Source organism: Bubalus kerabau, chromosome 22 (genome assembly GCF_029407905.1).
Source record: "Bubalus kerabau isolate K-KA32 ecotype Philippines breed swamp buffalo chromosome 22, PCC_UOA_SB_1v2, whole genome shotgun sequence".
NCBI lineage: Eukaryota > Metazoa > Chordata > Mammalia > Artiodactyla > Bovidae > Bubalus > Bubalus kerabau.
Genome location: NC_073645.1, coordinates 7,814,334 through 7,833,230, shown reverse-complemented (window position 1 = coordinate 7,833,230; position 18,897 = coordinate 7,814,334). Strand labels below are relative to the sequence as shown.

The window sequence follows — 18,897 nt, the reverse complement described above, 5'->3', positions numbered from 1 at the left end:
TTTGCTACTAGTGGCCTATAGGTGTGACTGTTGATGGGAGGAAATAAATTGGCAGAAAATGCAATGTTTTGACCAAGATATATTATTCATCATTTTCCCCTTCAATCTACTTTGACAGTCTTCTCATTAAAAGATTATAGGCAGTTTGAGAGTTGACAATTGTTTCCTTCTTTTTTCATCACTTTGCTGGCACTAAAAGAGCTCTGTAGGACTCAGCTTGAAAATAATTGGCCTAAAGGCCAAGAAGGATATAATTTAATATTTAAAACGTTACTGAAATGAGAAGGAAGCATTGCAAACAATGTGCTGGGACAACAACTGTAAACAACTGTAATACCTCTCTATGGTAATCGGGACATATGCTTACTTTATCCAGAACACCTATTAGACTCCTTCTTGACTAGATAATGGTCAAATATGATATGCTTGCAATTCTAATTGGAAAACATTAAAAGTGTATTAAAAGGTTATATATATACATATATATACACACATACATACATACACATATACACACACACATGTATATACACCATGGTTAATAAGCTAATATTTGGATAAAAGGTATTTATATTAAATAATTATATATTATTTACATAGGCATGCTTATGATAAACTCTCATTGTGAGTGAGAAGGCAGAAGCCATAGTTATCCCTGTTTATATCCAGTATCTTCTTAGTGTACAATATGTGTTTCTTGAAATTTTAATTCAATTCAATAATTTCTCAACATTTACTATGAGAAAAGAATGGGTTATGTTTAAGATATAATAATAAGTAGGAAATTGAAGAGCTAATATACTAGTGAAAGAGAAGAGGGTGAAGGACTGCAACACAATGGGGAGCTCAGTGCTTATGGTAGAAACACATGCAGATAACAGAAAAACTTAATTTTAAGGACATATTTATTATTGCATATTATTGATGAAGCTTTAATAAAAGCTATAGGCTTAATATATGAAACAAAGTGGAGAAAACAGAGGTTAATTCTCAGAGAAATCCAGGTTATATGCAGAACTCTATTTCTGGAGAAATTGCTTTATGCGATTTAGAAGAGAGTGAAAATGGTCAGATGTAAAGTTACTTTAAAGACTATACTCAAAGTTTTGAAACTCATTTGGCATATGATGGAAAATATTGAAACTTTATTTAAAGAGTGAAAGAACATACCAGAATGGTATTCTAATTTTATGGGCCCAGAGTTGAGGGTATGACTTTAAGGGGTATTTTGGCAGTAAGCAGCAGTGGAGCAGTGTTAGTTGCTCAGTCGTGTCCGACTCTTTGTGATCCTATGAACTGTAGCCCTGCAGGCTCCTCTGTCCATTGGATTCTCCAGGCAAGAATACTGGTGTGGATTGTCATTCCCTTCTCCAGAGGATCTTCCTGACCCAGGGATCGAACCCAGGTCTCCTGCATTGCAGGCAGATTCTTTATCATCTGAGCTCCAGCAAAGATCCTTTTGGCAGTAAACTAGGCATCAAACATAATGAAGTAAAATTTCATAGAGAATGTCTTTGGAGATTGAGCTTGAGATGCAGGGGCCACTGAAGTCTAGGTCCAAATCAACCAAGACCCCACAAATACCATGAGAGTAGGTGTGGAGGCATCAGAATATACTAGAGAGGATAATGAGGCATCTGTCGGGTGTACAGGAAAACTATCCAGAAAAACTGAGAAATGTAAGCTTGGAAGTCAGGGGAGATTTCAGGTAAGAAAACATGTCTACAATATACAGATCAGAGAAAAAAGAACGCAGTCTTTGTTCAGAGAGTAAAGAACAGAATGGTGTAGGCTTAATGAATCTAGGTGAAAACTACAGTAAAAAAGGGGGGGAAAGGCTTCTAAAGATAGAAATCTGGAATATTCTAAAGATTTTAGAATAAATAAATAAATCCAAGCACAGAGATATCTTTTAGGGTAAAAAAAAAAAAAATCCAAATATTTAAGAGGAGAAATCTATGGCCATCAAGAGGTGAAGAACCAATAGTTTCATAAAAGACAAGAGAGGAGAGACTTCACAGGTTGTAACACATTTAATGAGTATGAGCCAACAGGAAATTATAAATGTCATACATCACTGGAAATCAGGACCACTCTTGTAATAATTGAGAAAGCTTCCCTGGAAGGGGAGAGCAGCATAAATAAAGTAGTAGAGCTCTCTTTGATGGTTACGTGAAAAACAGAGTTCTTTATGACAGGTTATAGTGGAAGCATTTGTGGTAGGATAGTCTTGGAACATTGGAGAAGGCAATGGCACCCCACTCCAGTATCTCTGCCTGGAAAATCCCATGGACAGAGGAGCCTGGTGGGCTACAGTCCATGGAATCGCTGAGGGTCGGACACGACTCGGTGACTTCACTTTCACTTTTCACTTTCGTGCATTGGAGAAGGAAATGGCAACCCACTCCAGTGTTCTTGCTTGGAGAATCCCAGGGACGGGGGAGCCTGGTGGACTGCCGTCTATGGGGTCACACAGAGTTGGATACGACTGAAGTGACTTAGCAGCAGCAGCAGTCTTGGAACATAACCCAAGACTTTAAACAAGGATGGGGAAGAATTCATTCAAGTGTGGATTCTAGCTACTAGATGACTAAATCTGATAAGCAACTAATTCTAAAATGCTGAACTTTGCATGACACAATATATAAAAGAAAATATACATACTAAACACAAAGTTAATATGTCAATATTATCACATTAATATTATGGTATTTCTAACCATTTGGTATTTCTAAACCATATGGTATTTCTAACCATTTCTGATAAAACGTGGGCCACTGGGGAAGGGAAAGGAAAACCACTTCAGTATTCTTGCCTTGAGAACCCTATGAACAGTATGAAAAGGCAAAAAGATAGGACACTGAAAGAGGAACTCCCCTGGTCAGTAGGTGCCCAATATGCTGCTAGAAATAAGTGGAGTAATAACTCCAGAAAGAATGAAGAGACAGAGCCAAAGCAAAAATAACACACAGTTGTGGATGTGAGTGGTGATGGAAGTAGGGTTCAATGCTGTAAAGAGCAATATTGCATAGGAATCTGGAATGTTAGGTCTATGAATCAAGGCAAATTGGAAGTGGTCAAAAAGGAGATGGCAAGAGTGAACATCAACATTTTAGGAATCAGCGAACTAAAATGGACTGGAATGGGTGAATTTAACTCAGATGACCATTACATCTACTGCAGCAGGCAAGAATCCCTTAGAAAGAAATGGAGTAGCCATCACGGTCAACCAGAGTCCAAAATGCAGTAGTTGGATGCAATTTCAAAAAGGACAGAATGATCACTGTTTCCAAGGCAAATCATTCAGTATCACAGTAATCCAAGTCTATGCCACAACCAGCAATGCTGAAGAAGCTAAAGTTGAACAGTTCTATGAAGATCTACAAGACCTTCTAGAACTAACACTCAAAAACAGATGTCCTTTTCATTATAGGGGACTGGAGTGCAAAAGTATGAAGTCAAGAAACACCTGGACTAACAGGAAAATTTGGCCTTGGAGTACAGAATAAAGCAGGGCAAAGACTAATAGAGTTTTGCCAAGAGAACACACTGGTCACAACAATCACCCTAATCCAACAGCACAAGAGAAGACTCTACATATGGACATAACCAGATGGTCAATACTGAAAACAGATTGAGTCTATTTTTTGCAGCCAAAGCTGGAGAATGTCTACACAGTCAGCCAAAGCAAGACCAGAATAGAACTGTGGATCAGATCATGAACTCCTTATTACCAAATTCAGACTTAAATTGAAGAAAGTAGGGAAAACCACTAGACCATTCAGGTATAACCTAAATCCAACCCCTTATGATTATACAGTAGAAGTAACTAATAGATTCAAGGGATTTGATCTGATAGAGTGCCTGAAGAACTATGGATGGAGGTTCGTGACATTTCACAGGAGGCAGGGATCAAGACCATCCCCAAGAAAAAGAAATGCAAAATGGCAAAATGGCTCTCTGGGGAGGCCTTACAAGTAGCTATTAAAACAAGAGAAGTGAAAGGGAAAGGAGAAAAGGAAAAAATATACCCATTTGAATGCAGAGTTCCAAAGAATAGCAAGGAGAGATAAGAGAGCCTTCCTCAGCGATTAATGCAAAGAAATAAGGGGAAAAAATAGAATGGGAAAGACTAGAGATCTCTTCAAGAAAATCAGAGATACCAAGGGTACAGTTTATGCAAAGATGGACACAATAAAGGACAGAGATGGTATGGACCTAACAGAAGCAGAAGATATTAAGAAGTAGCAAGAATATACAGAAGAATGATACAAAAAAGATCTTCATAACAGATAATCATGATAGTGTGATCACTCACCTAGAGCCAGACAACCTGGAATGAGAAGTCAAGTGGACCTTAGGAAGCATCACTACAAATTAGTGGAGGTGATAGAATTCCAGTTGACCTATTTCAAATCCTAAAAAATGATACTATGAAATAGCTGCATTCAATGTGCCAGCAAATTTGGAAAACTCATCAGTGGCCATAGGACTGGAAAAGGTCATTTTCATTCCAGTCCCAAAGAAAGGCAATGCAAAAGAATGCTCAACTACTGCACAATTGCACTCATCTCACGCTAGCAAAGCAATGCTCAAAATTCTTCAAGCAAGGCTTCAACAGTACATACCATGAACTTCCATATGTTCAAGATGGATTTAGAAAAGGCAGACGAACCAGAGACCAAATTTCCAACATCTGTTGGATCATCAAAAAAGCAAGGGAGTTCCAGAAAATCATCTATTTCTGCTTTATTGACTACACCAAAACCTTTGACTGTGTGGATCACAACAAACTGTGGAAAATTCTGAAAGAGATGGGCATACCAGATCACTTGACTGGTCTCCGAAGAAATCTGCATGCAGGTCAGAAAGCAACAGTTAGAACTGGACATGGAACAACAGACTGGTTCCAAATCGGGAAAGGAGTATGTCAAGACTGTATATTGTCACTCTGCTTATTTAACTTATATGCACAGTAGAGAAATGCTGGAATGGATGAAGCACAATCTGGAATCAAGATTGCTGGGAGAAATATCAATAACCTCAGATATGGAGATGACATTTATGGCATAAAGCAAAAAGGAACTAAAGAGCTTCCTGATGAGAGTGAAAAAGTTGGCTTAAAACTCAACATTCAGAAAACTAAGATCATGGCATCTGGTCCTATTCCTTCATGGCAAGTAGATGGTGGAACAATGGAAACAGTGACAGATTTTATTTTATACTGTAAAATCACTGCAGATGGTGACTGCAGCCATGAAATTAAAAGATTCTAGCTTCTTGGAAGAAATGTTATGACCAAGATAGACAGCATATTAAAAAGCAGAGACATTACATTGCCAACAAAGGTTCATCTAGTCAAAGCTATGGTTTTTCCAGTAGTCATGTGGATGTGAGAGTTGGAGTATAAAGAAAGATGAGTGCCAAGAAAATGATACTTCTGAAATGTGGTATTGAAGAAGACTCTTGAGAGTCCCTTGGACTGCAAGGAGATCCAACCAGTCCATCCTAAAAGAAATCAGTCCTGGATATTCATTGGAAGGACTGATGCTGAAGCTGAAACTCCAATACTTTGACCACGTGATGCGAAGAACTGACTCATTTGAAAAGACCCTGATGCTGGGGAATATTGAAGGCAGGAGAAGAAGGGGACGACAGAGGATGAGATGGTTGGGTGGCATCACCGAGTCTATGGCCATGAGTTTGATTAAACTCCAGGATTTGGCACTGGTCATAACAAACACCTTCTTCCAACAACACAAGGGAAGACTTTATACATGGACATCACCAGATGGTCAACACTGGAATCAGATTGATTATATTCTTTGCAGCCAAAGATGGAGAAGCTCTATACAGTCAGCAAAAACAAGACCAGGAGCTGACTGTGGCTCAGATCATGAAATCCTTATTGCCAAATTCAGACTTAAACTGAAGAAAGTAGGGAAAACCACTAGACCATTCAGGTATGACCTAAATCAAATCCCTTATGATTATACAGTGGAAGTGAGAAATAGATTTAAGGGCTAGATCTGATAAATAGAGTGCCTGATGATCTATGGAATGAGGTTCATGACATTGTACAGGAGACAGGGATCAAGACCATCCCCATGGAAAAGAAATGCAAAAAAGCAAAATGGCTGTCTGGGGAGACCTTACAAATAGCTGTGAAAAGAAGAGAAGTGAAAAGCAAAGGAGAAAAGGAAAGATATAAGCATCTGAATGCAGAGTTCCAAAGAATAGCAAGAAGAGATAAGAAAGCCTTCTTCAGTGATCAGTGCAAAGAAATAGAGGAAAACAACAGAATGGGAAAGACTAGAGATCTCTTCAAGAAAATCAGAGATACCAAGGGAACATTTCATGCAAAGATGGGCTCGATAAAGGACAGAAATGGTATGGACTTAACAGAAGCAGAAGCTATGAAGAAGAGATGGTAAGAATACACAGAAGAACTGTACAAAAAAGATCTTCACTACCCAGATAATCACAATGGTGTGATCACTGACCTAGAGCCAGACATCCTGGAATGTGAAGTCAAGTGGGCCTTAGAAAGCATCACTATGAACAAAGCTAGTGGAGGTGATAGAATTCCAGTGGAGGTGATAGAATTCCAGTTGAGCTATTCCAAATCCTGAAAGGTGATGCTGTGAAAGTGCTGCACTCAATATGCCAGCAAATTTGGAAAACTCAGCAGTGGCCACAGGACTGGAAAAGGATAGTTTTCATTCCAATCCCAAAGAAAGGCAATACCAAAGAATGCTCAAACTACTGCACTATTGCACTCATCTCACATGCTAGTAAAGTAATGCTCAAAATTCTCCAAGACAGGCTTCAGCAATATGTGAACCGTGAACTTCCTGATGTTCAAGCTGGTTTTAGAAAAGGCAGAGGAACCAGAGATCAAATTGCCAACATCTGCTGGATCATGGAAAAAGCAAGAGAGTTCCAGAAAATCATCTATTTCTGCTTTATTGACTATGCCAAAGCCTTTGGCTGTGTGGATCACAATAAACTGTGGAAAATTCTGAAAGAGATGGGAATACCAGACCACGTGATCTGCCTCTTGAGAAATTTGTATGCAGGTCAGGAAGCAACAGTTAGAACTGGACATGGAACAACACACTGCTTCCAAATAGGAAAAGGAGTACGTCAAGGCTGTATATTGTCACCCTGCTTATTTAACTTACATGCAGAGTACATCATGAGAAACACTGGACTGGAAGAAGCACAAGCTGGAATCAAGATTGCCAGGAGAAATATCAATAACCTCAGATATGCAGATGACACCACCCTTATGGCAGAAAGTGAAGAGGAACTAAAAAGCGTCTTGATGAAGGTGAAAGTGGAGAGTGAAAAAGTTGGCTTAAAGTTCAACATTCAGAAAACGAAGATCATGGCATCCGGTCCCATCACTTCATGGGAAATAGATGGGGAAACAGTGGAAACCGTGTCAGACTTTACTTTTTTGGGCTCCAAAATCACTGTAGATGGTGATTGCAGCCATGAAATTAAAAGACGCTTACTGCTTGGAAGGAAAGTTATGACCAACCTAGATAGCATATTCAAAAGCAGAGACATTACTTTGCCAATAAAGGTCCGTCTAGTCAAGGCTATGGTTTTTCCTGTGGTCATGTATGGATGTGAGAGTTGGACTGTGAAGAAGGCTGAGCACTGAAGAATTAATGCTTTTGAACTGTGGTGTTGGAGAAGACTCTCGAGAGTCCCTTGGACTGCAAGGAGATCCAACCAGTCCATTCTGAAGGAGATCAGCCCTGGGATTTCTTTGGAAGGAATGATGCTAAAGCTGAAACTCCAGTACTTTGGCCACCTCATGAGAAGAGTTGACTCATTGGAAAAGACTCTGATGCTGGGAGGGATTGGGGGCAGGAGGAGAAGGGGACGACAGAGGATGAGATGGCTGGATGGCATCACTCTCTCGATGGGCATGAGTCTGGGTGAACTCCGGGAGTTGGTGATGGACAGGGAGGCCTGGCGTGCTGTGATTCATGGGGTCGCAAAGAGTCAGACATGTCTGAGCGACTGAACTGAACTGAGCGAGGCCTGGCATGCTGCAGTCCATGGGGTCGCAAAGAATCGGACACAACTGAGCGACCGAACTGATTGAACTGAACTGAACTAGGGACAATTTACTCAACAGTAAATCCAACTAGTCAAAATGTATGCAACTGTTCAGCACTGAAAAAAATTATGTGAGGATTTACTGTCTTTGTCTTTAATAGAAAATCAAGACAATTGAACCACAATCCTACACTCTCCAAATTCTGCAGTTTTCCATAATACTAGAAATCTTCAACCACATAGGCATAACAACTTTAAGAGAGTCAGAAAGTAAGAATAAATTTACACTCTCAGAAGAATTTTATCTCATCCAAGTTTTTGTCTTCTCTATTAAAATTGAGTTTAGCATATTCTAGGTTAACGTCGTAAAGAATCTGCCTGCCAGTGCAGGCAACATGGGTTCAATCCCTGGGTCAGGAAGATCCTCTGGAGAAAGAAATAGCAACTCACTCCAGTATTCTTAGTTGAGAAGTCCTATAGACTTAGGAGCCTGGCAGGCTACAACCATGGAGTACCAAAAGAATTGGGTACAACTTGGTGACTAAACAGAACAAGGTTCAGTGGCTATTTACCTAATTAATAAATATACCATAACTAATTGAGGGCTACAAATTGCTTTAGTGCCCCCTGAGACATCAAATTCATATTATTTTTTATTATATCTTTGTTCATGGGCTAAACACTAGACTACATTTCACATTTTTTTCTGAGCTGATAAAATATGCATGCATGATGGTAGAACTAAGGATGGTTTCTCAAGTCAGGAATACCACTGAGGCAATTAGAAAATTTCACTCAACCCAGAAGGTGAGCAGGTGTCAGACCTTTCAAAATGTGAAGAATTAGCTCAGGAAAGGAACAGCAAGCATGCAATTAGAGCCATCATGTCCTGTTTAGCTGCCATAAATAGTTCTCTTGCTCTGTATATAAGATCTTATTTATTGAAATTCCAGAAATTTTAGCACAGCATGGAAATAGCAAAGGAAAATAGAAAAAAGAAAAAAAGAAGAAGAAGAAAGAAAAAAAACAGACATAAACTCAGCAATTTGAATGTGAAACTTAAAAACTAGCTACACTTCTTAACCCTTGGGATCCAAAGTGGATCCAAAATGGTATATAAAAGAGCACATGAAAACCTGATGCCTCTGCTATAGGTGATATTGTTTTCCTACAATGGTGACAATAAAATGCCCTTGCCCTCATGTTCTCTGTACAGATGACCTCTACGCTGTTCCCATTAGAACACAGCATATACTTCTACTACCTGAATCTGGCAGAGCATTGACTACAGCAGAAATGATACTGCAAATTACAAGTCTAGTTCATAAACATTCTGTCTAATTCTTTTGGGAAGCTTCTTCTTAGAAGCCAGCACCTTAATGTGAGGAAGCTCAAACAGCTCAGGGAAAACCTACATGGAGTGGAAATGAAGCCTCCAGCTCACAGCCCTCACTGAGCCAGAGCCCATAGCCAGAATCAATTTGTTAAGTTTACTATTTAGAAAGTGGTACCCAGCCCTTGGGCTTCCCAGATGGAGCTAGCAGTGAAGAACCCGACTACCAGTGTAGGAGACGTAAGAGATGTAAGAGCCAATCCCTGGCTCAGGATGAACCCCTGGAGGAGGGCATGATAACCCACTTCAGCAAACTTGCCTGGAGAATCCCATGGACAGATGAGCCTGGTGGCCTACAGTCCATAGTATAGCAAAGAATCAGACACGACTAAAATGATAGAACATGCACACACAGAGCCCTTAGCCAAAGTGTCCTAGCTGATGCTGTGCAGAGCATGAATGAGGTGTTCCCTCAGGTCTGCCAGAATTGTGTAAGAACAAATTTAAAGATTGCAATTTGAAGCCACTAAATTTTGGTGCTTTGTTATGAAGTGATTGATAACCAGAATAAGTGCCTAATTTTGCAAGTAAACATATCTAATTTTTTCTACATGCCAATAAAAATATAATGTTTGATGAATAAATATTTGCTGTAAGTATTTAAATCTGTAAAATAAAAATTCTTGTTTCACAGAATGTTTACAAATGAATTGATCTGTTAAAAATGATGATGAAGAATAAACTTTGGTCATTCTGTGATTTATAGAATATACTTTAATGCAAGATATATGATTTCAAAAGAAAATACTGTTAATTTATTAGCTGTATAAGGCTAAGTCACTTAAATTCTGTATCCCAGAGATCTCATTTATAAAATGACCATTACAGTGGTAACTATCTGAAAGGATTTAAATTAATATGTTTGTAAAATTTAGCACAGTTCATGACAAACTGAACAATATAAATAGTCATTAGTCATTATTATCATTTACCACAAATCTAGAATACGGCTTTATCTCTAACACGAAATGGCATAGGAATTAGAGATGCTTGGTCTATAAGCTGGAGCAAGGAGGAAATTATGCTCAAAGATCCTTATAAAGTCAATACACTTTGCTTCTCAAGTGGTAACCTCTGTCTTTACTTCTCTCATTACATGAAGTACTGTTAAACATTCATCACACTGGTTCATTGATTTTAGTCTTATTAGGTCAGTATTCCCCTTCTCTTGGGATCTCATTGATATACCAGCTACTTAAATTAGCTCAGAAAAATAGATTGAAACTAAAAATATTTTTGTCATGATTTCAATTAAGCCTTTCAAAGAAAAGTTCAATGTTCACATCATTAAGGCTTCTCACTAATATTCAACAAAATAATATCATGACCTACAACTTTAGGTAACCTATAAATATTTGTCTAGACAAACTCTCCATTAGCCTTTCTGTCTGCAAAATTACTCCATTTAGCTTAAAAATAATATTATTTTCTTCACTCAGCACACATCATAACATTTATCCATTTTTTAGGTTATTTTTTTTTCATGCAAACCAACTAGACCAGTAATCATTTATTCCAGAAAACACAAAAGTGGTTTTCAACCATTTAAGAGCTATTGCTAGTAAAGCAAGTGGGTAAAATATTGCATAAAGTAATTGGTAAAATATTCGGCAAGAACTCTTTAAAGTGACTGGAATGCAATATGATTTACACTTAGAAGTAATCTGTGTTCTATTCTTTTTAAAAAAAGAAAAAAAAAGTTCAAACACAGAGAGGTTTCTCCAAACTGCAGTTCTCAAATGTCAGAAATAAAATCAAATATCTTGCAACAAATTCTGACATCACTAGCCATATTACTAACCCAGAAGCCTAAATGCTTTTCATAGGAACAGCAAAAACTAACCAAATAGTTGACTCCTAGGAATTTGACTGCTCTAAAAGAGATTTTTTTTTTTTTTTAACATTTAAGGAAGAAACAGATATTTTAGCCTAAGCAGGATATCTATTGGGATTACCAGGTGGCACAGTGGTAAAAAATCTGCCTGCAAAGGCAGGAGACACAAGAGACAAAGGTTCATTCCCTGGATTGGGAAGATCCTATGGAGTAGGAAATGGCAACCCACTTCCTGACTAGAGAATTCTATGGACAGAGGAGCCTGGCAGGCTACAGTTCGTGGGGTCCCAAAGAGTGGGACATGACTGAGTACACATGTGTACACACACAGAATATCTATTAGCCTTATACTTTTATTCTTAGATATGTATATTTATCACACAGGCAGGTCTATGGTGTGAATTTTAGGCTAACACCAATTTATAGATTTATTTGAAATTTAAAAAATAATTAAGAATTGAATGTAGAAAATATGTACACATGACTTAATTTTTGTTTCTTTAAAATATGTCTTTAATGAATAAATGTTTACATTCAGGATTCATTAGCTCCCCCCTCCAAACAGCCAAGCATAATATCCAATAATATATCAGGATTTTAAAAGACAAAAGGGCATCCTGTTAATATATGTGTCCTCTGACTTAGGGCTGAATGTTGAGAAGTGAATTTAAGAAAATGCTGGGGTTATTTCTGGGAGTTTCCAAGTATATGATGCCAACTGATCTTTGTTATGCTTTATACATGGGGGAAAAAAAGCAGAGTCAAATGGGCTGCTACTTCAGCTTGTTGTTGTTCACTCGCTCAATTGTGTCTATTTGTGACCCCATGAACACTAGGCTTCCGTGTCCTTCACTATTTCCTGAAGTTTGTGCAAATTCATGTCCATTAAGTTGGTGATGCTATCTAACCATTTCATCTTCTGCCATGTTACTTGATGACATTCCTTCAATGATATAATTAGACATTATGAATAAAAATTTACCCATACTGTCTCAAAATGGTTTTGGACATAAACTATTTTCCAATATCCATTTAGAAAAGCATATTATTTTCACCACATATGTGTTCAAAATATTTGAACAGGATCTCACTGGGGGTCACAGAGGTAGAAGTGAAGAGGAAAAGATGAGAGTATGCTTACTGGAGTTCTCAGCTCAGGTATGGCAGCTTGATAGGTGAGCGGGAGACAGTCACGAGTGTTTGGCACGAGGACACATGGAAGAAACATTGGACCCAGGTCATCTCCATCCAGAATGTCCACTGTGAGGGTGGTGGTGGTGGTTCGCCGTTCATTTAGGTTTTGTGCACGGTCCTGTGAGAGAGGAAGAAAAGAAAAAGAACATAAGATGTACTCAATGTTCCCTCCAGCTTGATTACACCGTAGACACATTTCTTCCTGACTGTAGGCATCTGACCTCCCTTTTCTTCGAGCATTTACTTTAGAAAACTTGCATTTGTAAATACTTTCTCTGCCCTTTTGAGGTGTCAACCTTCTTCTAGCTCAAACTTTTACCAGTTTTATACCCAGGACTCTTTCTCCAGGATCTAAGAATTATCCATTTGAAGTGTAATGATCAAGGAAAATAGAGCTTCTATTAATATCTCCCAGTCCCTGTAGGAGGGTAGGAGCCTAACTTCCATGAAGGTTTTCTCCAAGTTGTGAAACCATCTCCCATCATGAAGATACATAAATGTTTACTTTTCCTTTGAGAAGACAGTTAACAAACAAGTTAACAATCAAGATGACTCTTGATTTCTTCACTCCTGTCCCCACCCCAGTATTTTATTTTATTTTATTTATGATGCTTCAAGAAATTTAAGTTTATGAAATAAATGTTGCTCATTTTAAAAAAGTGGGGGGAGAGAGAGAGAGAGAGAAGAAAAAGAAGAAAAATTAAGTGAAGAGGTGAATAAAAGGAAGGAAAGAAGACCCACAAGATCTGCTATACTCATTGGAAAAATGTATTTGTATGTTTCATATAAGATTGCCTGTCACAAAGTATATTTTGAGAACCTTCCTTCTCTCCTTCTTCCTTCTCTCTTCTGGCATCACTAAAATAACTTGTTTCCAAGTTTATAAATGACAATTGTTTCATTTCTTCATTCTTTGAGACTCTAAAAAACTATAATTTCTGAGAAGAGTATCCTTGTATCAGAAATGGGAATTACATTTCCATTTTTCCTCTTTTCCACTAACCACAATATTGCCAGAGAACACAGATTTTATTTTATTTTATTGTCTGTTTTGTTTTTCCCATTTTTTGGGGTTGAAAAGTGTTCTTTGGTAAGATCTTGGGAAGCAGAAGCTCTATTGATGCAATTTTGCAAGGGCAACCTTTCTTGAATGCAATAACTTTATGACTCTGAAACCAACTAGGACCTTGTGGGGCCCTACCAGGTACAAATCCTGTTCGTGTTCCCCATTTCTTATTTGTAGGAAATAGATTTCATTCAGCTTCTTTGACCTTCCCTGATTTCCAAAGGGAGATTCAAACAATTGCTAATTAGAAGAGTGAGGGAATGCAGAAATAAAGGAAGTGCAATCAAGAAATAATCAGATCAGATCAGATCAGTCGCTCAGTCATGTCCGACTCTTTGCGACCCCATGAATCCCAGCACGCCAGGCCTCCCTGTCCATCACCAACTCCCGGAGTTCACTCAGACTCACGTCCATAGAGTCAGTGATGCCATGCAACCATCTCATCCTCTGTCGTGCCCTTCTCCTCTTGCCCCCAATCCCTCCCAGCATCAGAGTCTTTTCCAATGAGTCAACTCTTCACATGAGGTGGCCAAAGTACCAGAGATTCAGCTTTAGCATCATTCCTTACAAAGAAATCCCAGGGCTGATCTCCTTCAGAATGGACTGGTTGGATCTCCTTGCAGTCCAAGGGACTCTCAAGAGTCTTCTCCAACACCACACTTCAAAAGCATCAATTCTTCAGCGCTCAGCCTTCTTCACAGTCCAACTCTCACATCCATACATGACCACAGGAAAAACCATAGCCTTGACTAGATGGGCCTTTGTTGGCAAAGTAATGTCTCTGCTTTTGAATATGCTATCTAGGTTGGTCATAACTTTCCTTCCAAGCAGTAAGCGTCTTTTAATTTCATGGCTGCAGTCACCATCTGTAGTGATTTTGGAGCCCAGAAAAATAAAGTCTGACACTATTTCCACTCTTTCCCCATCTATTTCCCATGAAGTGATGGGACCGGATGCCATGATCTTCGTTTCTGAATGTTGAGCTTTAAGCTAACTTTTTACCTCTCCACTTTCACCTTCATCAAGAGGCTTTTGAGTTCTTCTTCACTTTCTGCCATAAGGGTGGTGTCATCTGCATATCTGAGCTTATTGATATTTCTCCCGGCAATCTTGATTCCAGCTTGTGTTTCTTCCAGTCCAGCGTTTCTCATGATGTACTCTGCATATAAGTTAAATAAGCAGGGTGACAATATACAGCCTTGACGAACTCCTTTTCCTATTTGGAACCAGTCTGTTGTTCCATGTCCAGTTCTAACTGTTGCTTCCTGACCTGCATACAAATTTCTCAAGAGGCAGATCAGGTGGTCTGGTATTCCCATCTCTTTCAGAATTTTCCACAGTTTATTGTGATCCACACAGTCAAAGGCTTTGTCATAGTAAAGCAGAAATACATGTTTTTCTGGAACTCTCTATAATCCAGCGGATGTTGGCAATTTGATCTCTGGTTCCTCTGCCTTTTCTAAAACCAGCTTGAACATCTGGAAGTTCACAGTTCACATATTGCTGAAGCCTGGCTTCGAGAATTTTGAGCATTACTTTACTAGCGTGTGAGATGAGTGCAATTGTGTGGTAGTTTGAGCAGTCTTTGGCATTGCCTTTCTTTGGGATTGGAATGAAAACTGACCTCTTCCAGTCCTGTGGCCACTGCTGAGTTTTCCAAATTTGCTGGCATATTGAGTGAAGCACTTTCACAGCATCATCTTTCAGGATTTGGAATAGTTCAACTGGAATTCCATCACCTCCACTAGCTTTGTTCGTAGTGATGCTTTCTAAGGCCCGCTTGACTTCACATTCCAGGATGTCTGGCTCTAGGTCAGTGATCACGCCATCGTGATTATCTGGGTCATGAAGATCTTTTTTGTACAGTTCTTCTGTGTATTCTTGCCATCTCTTCTTAATATCTTATGCTTCTGTTAGGTCCATACCATTTCTGTCCTTTATCGAGCTCATCTTTGCATGAAATGTTCCTTTGGTATCTCTGATTTTCTTGAAGAGATCTCTAGTCTTTCCCATTCTGTTGTTTTCCTCTATTTCTTTGCATTGATCGCTGAAGAAGGCTTTCTTATCTCTTCTTGCTATTCTTTGGAACTCTGCATTCAGATGCTTATATCATTCCTTTTCTCCTTTGCTTTTTGCTTCTCTTCTTTTCACAGCTCTTTGTAATAGTGCAGTGAACAAGTAAAACCTGGTTCCCCCTCAAGTAATATGTATAACAATATCTTTGAGTTCTTCTCCAGGAACCAGGCCCCACTAGGTGGAGAATTGTAACTTCAGGTGAGTACAAGGTTCCTAGAATACCATCCTGTTATCTCAACACCAATCAATCAGAAAGAGTGGACAATAGCAAAGACTCTGATTCCTACACCAAATGATTATCTGTGATAAGTTTCCCCTTTCTCCCTTTAAAAAGTTTCATGATAGAGCAGAATATTTACTATTGGTTCCTGGGCACAACTCTGTCTTCTTTCAGCTTTCCTGACTCCTGAATAAAGCAACCTTTCTTTTCCTACCAATAACTGTCTCTTGAGCATTACCTTTCAAGTGGCAAGCAGCAGAACATGAGTTTGGTAAAAACTCTTGTTTTCTTTGATGTTTAATTTATCAAATTATTATTTGCAAATTATTTTCAATTAAAGACATTAGAGATTGATCATACACAGAAAGAAGCCTTTTTAGAGTTTCCCTTAACTTATTAAAAGCAGAAACATTTGCAAGTGAAGCTTCCATGAACATGTTCTCTGGGGGAGTTTTGTAGCCATGAGAAAAGAAACAAAGAGAATAAAAACACTAGAATCTACATAAACAAACATCATCACAATCTTTCTTTAGCTCCTGCTTATTCCCTAGAAACCTACTCATTCTTTAGCTGCTTAGGAAGCAACTTTATTTGCTTGCTTTCTTACACATATAACAATACTTTATTCTTTTCACTTGTTAATCTGTTTGGGGGTTTTAAATAAATAAATAAATAAATATATATATATATATATAAATATATATATATATATATATATTTATAGCTGTGATGGGTCTTCCTTGCAGATAGGGGGCTTCTCTAGTTGTGGAGCATGGGTTCTAGGGCACTCAGGCTTCAGTAGTTGCTGCATGTGGTCTCAGTAGTTGTGATCCCCAGGCTCTAGAGTACAGACTCAATTACTGTGGTGAGGTAGATGTCTAATACTTTGGCCACCTGATGCAAAGAACTGACTCATTGGAAAAGACCCTGATGCTGGGAAAGATTGAAGGAAGGAGAAGAAGGACATGATAGAGGATGAGATGGTTGCATGGCATCATCGACTCAATGGACATGAGTTTGAGCAAGCTCCAGGAGTTGGTGATAGACAGGGAAGGCTGGTGTGCTGCAGTCCATGGGGTTGAAAAGAGTCAAACATGACTGAGCCACTGAAATAACTGACTGAGAAATTGGAAGGCTTTCATTGTAGGGATGAGACTCCAGCTCTTTTTTAATTCCAACTCTTTCTATCATACAAACATCTTGCTCCATTAACCTAAAGCTATACCCTTTGTTCCAATTTCCTGACTTTTAGAGGAATGTGTCCTTGGTCTGGAAGGTCATAAAACATCCAGATGCAGGACAAAACATTCAGTAAATTGTTGACCAACTTGTCAAGACAGAAAACACAAGGTGGACCATTAACTTTTAGCCCATATATCTGGTCCCTATTTGGTCTTTGAAAAATGGCCTGCAGTCATGAGAAAGGGTCGTGGGATGATAACTCAATGTCTATGAAAACCCAAGCACAGGGGGATTAAAAAAAAAAAGCCATAAAAATGACAGACTGGAAATAGGGACTTTCAAACTAATTGGTCAGAAATTACGTATATCAGGGACGTGAGCCAATCAAAAATGAATAGATCAGTACTGGTAAAGATATAAACTGCTATAGTTCAGTTCAGTTCAGTTCAGTTCACTCACTCAGTCATGTCTGACTCATTGCAAACCCATGGACTGCAGCAAGCCAGGCTTCCCAGAGCTTGCTCAAACTCATGTCCATTGAGTCAGTGATGCCATCCAACCATCTCATCCTCTGTCATCCCCTTCTCTTCTTGCCTTCAGTCTTTGCAAGCATCAGAGTCTTGTCTAATGAGTTAACCCTTCACATCAGGTTGCCAAAGTATTAGAGCGTCAGCTTCAGCATCAGTCCTTCCAATGAACATTCAGGGTTGATTTCTTTTAGGACTGACTGGTTTGATCTCCTTGCAGTCAAAAAGACTCTCAAGAGTCCTCTTCAACACCACAGTTCAAAAGCATCAATTCTTCGGTGCTCAGCTTTCTTTATGGTCCAACTCTCACATCCATACATGACTACTGGAAAAGCCATAGCTTTGAATATATGGGCCTTTACTTTTTAATATGCTGTCTAGGTTTTGAGGTAGAAATTACTAGGCATTCAGTATAGAACTCTGAGACCTCAGTCTTGTTTTCAGTAAATATCCTGGTCCATTGTCCTAAATTCCTGGAATATGTCTTTAGTCTGATAGATTTTTAGCACTCAGATCCAGGAAAGAGCAGTAATTAAATTATATTCCATATGCTTGGGGGAAAAACAACTGGTGATCATTAATCTTAAGCCAATCAGTTCAATTCAGTTCAGTCATGGCAAAGTAATATCTCTGCTTTTTAATATGCTGTCTAGGTCGGTCATAGTTTTTCTTCCAAGAAGCAAGCATCTTTTAATTTCATAGCTTCAGTCACCACCTGCAATGATTTTGGAGCCCAGGAGAATAAAGTCTGTCACTGTTTGCATTGTTTCCCCATCTATTTGCCATGAAGTGATGGAACTGGATGCCATGATCTTAGTTTTCTGAATGTTGAGTTTTAAGCCAACTTTTTCACTTTCCTCTTTCACTTTCATCAAGACGCTCTTTAGTTCTTCTTCACTTTCTGCCATAAGGTGATGTCATCTGTATATCTGAGGTTATTGATATTTCTCCCAGCAATATTGATTCCAACCTGTGTTTTATCCAGCCCGGCATTTCACATGATGTACCCTGCACATAAGCTAAATAAGCAAGGTGACAATATACAGCACTGACATACTCCTTTCCCTATTTGTAACGAGTCTGTTGTTCCATGTCCAGTTCAAACTGTTGCTTCTTGACCTGCAGATTTCTTGACCATACAGATTTCTCAGGAGACAGGTCAGGTGGTTGGACATTCCCATTTCTTTAAGAATTTTCCACAGTTTGTTTCAATCCACATAGTCAAAGTCTTTGGTGTAGTTTTTCTGGAACTCTCTTGTTTTTTCGATGATCCAATCCATTCAGTTCAATTCAGTTGCTCAGTCATGTCTGACTCTTTGTGACCCCATG

General features: G+C 38.8%; 1 protein-coding gene across 1 annotated transcript in view; it reads right to left on the bottom strand.

Moving 5' to 3' along the window:
• PCDH15 (protocadherin related 15) overlaps nt 1-18,897 on the bottom strand; it is a 1,792,715-nt gene that overhangs the window by 468,441 nt on the left and 1,305,377 nt on the right. The window contains exon 11 of the mRNA XM_055560763.1: nt 12,445-12,615. Within this exon, the coding sequence (XP_055416738.1) occupies nt 12,445-12,615 (171 nt within the window). The remainder of the gene's footprint in view (nt 1-12,444; nt 12,616-18,897) is intronic.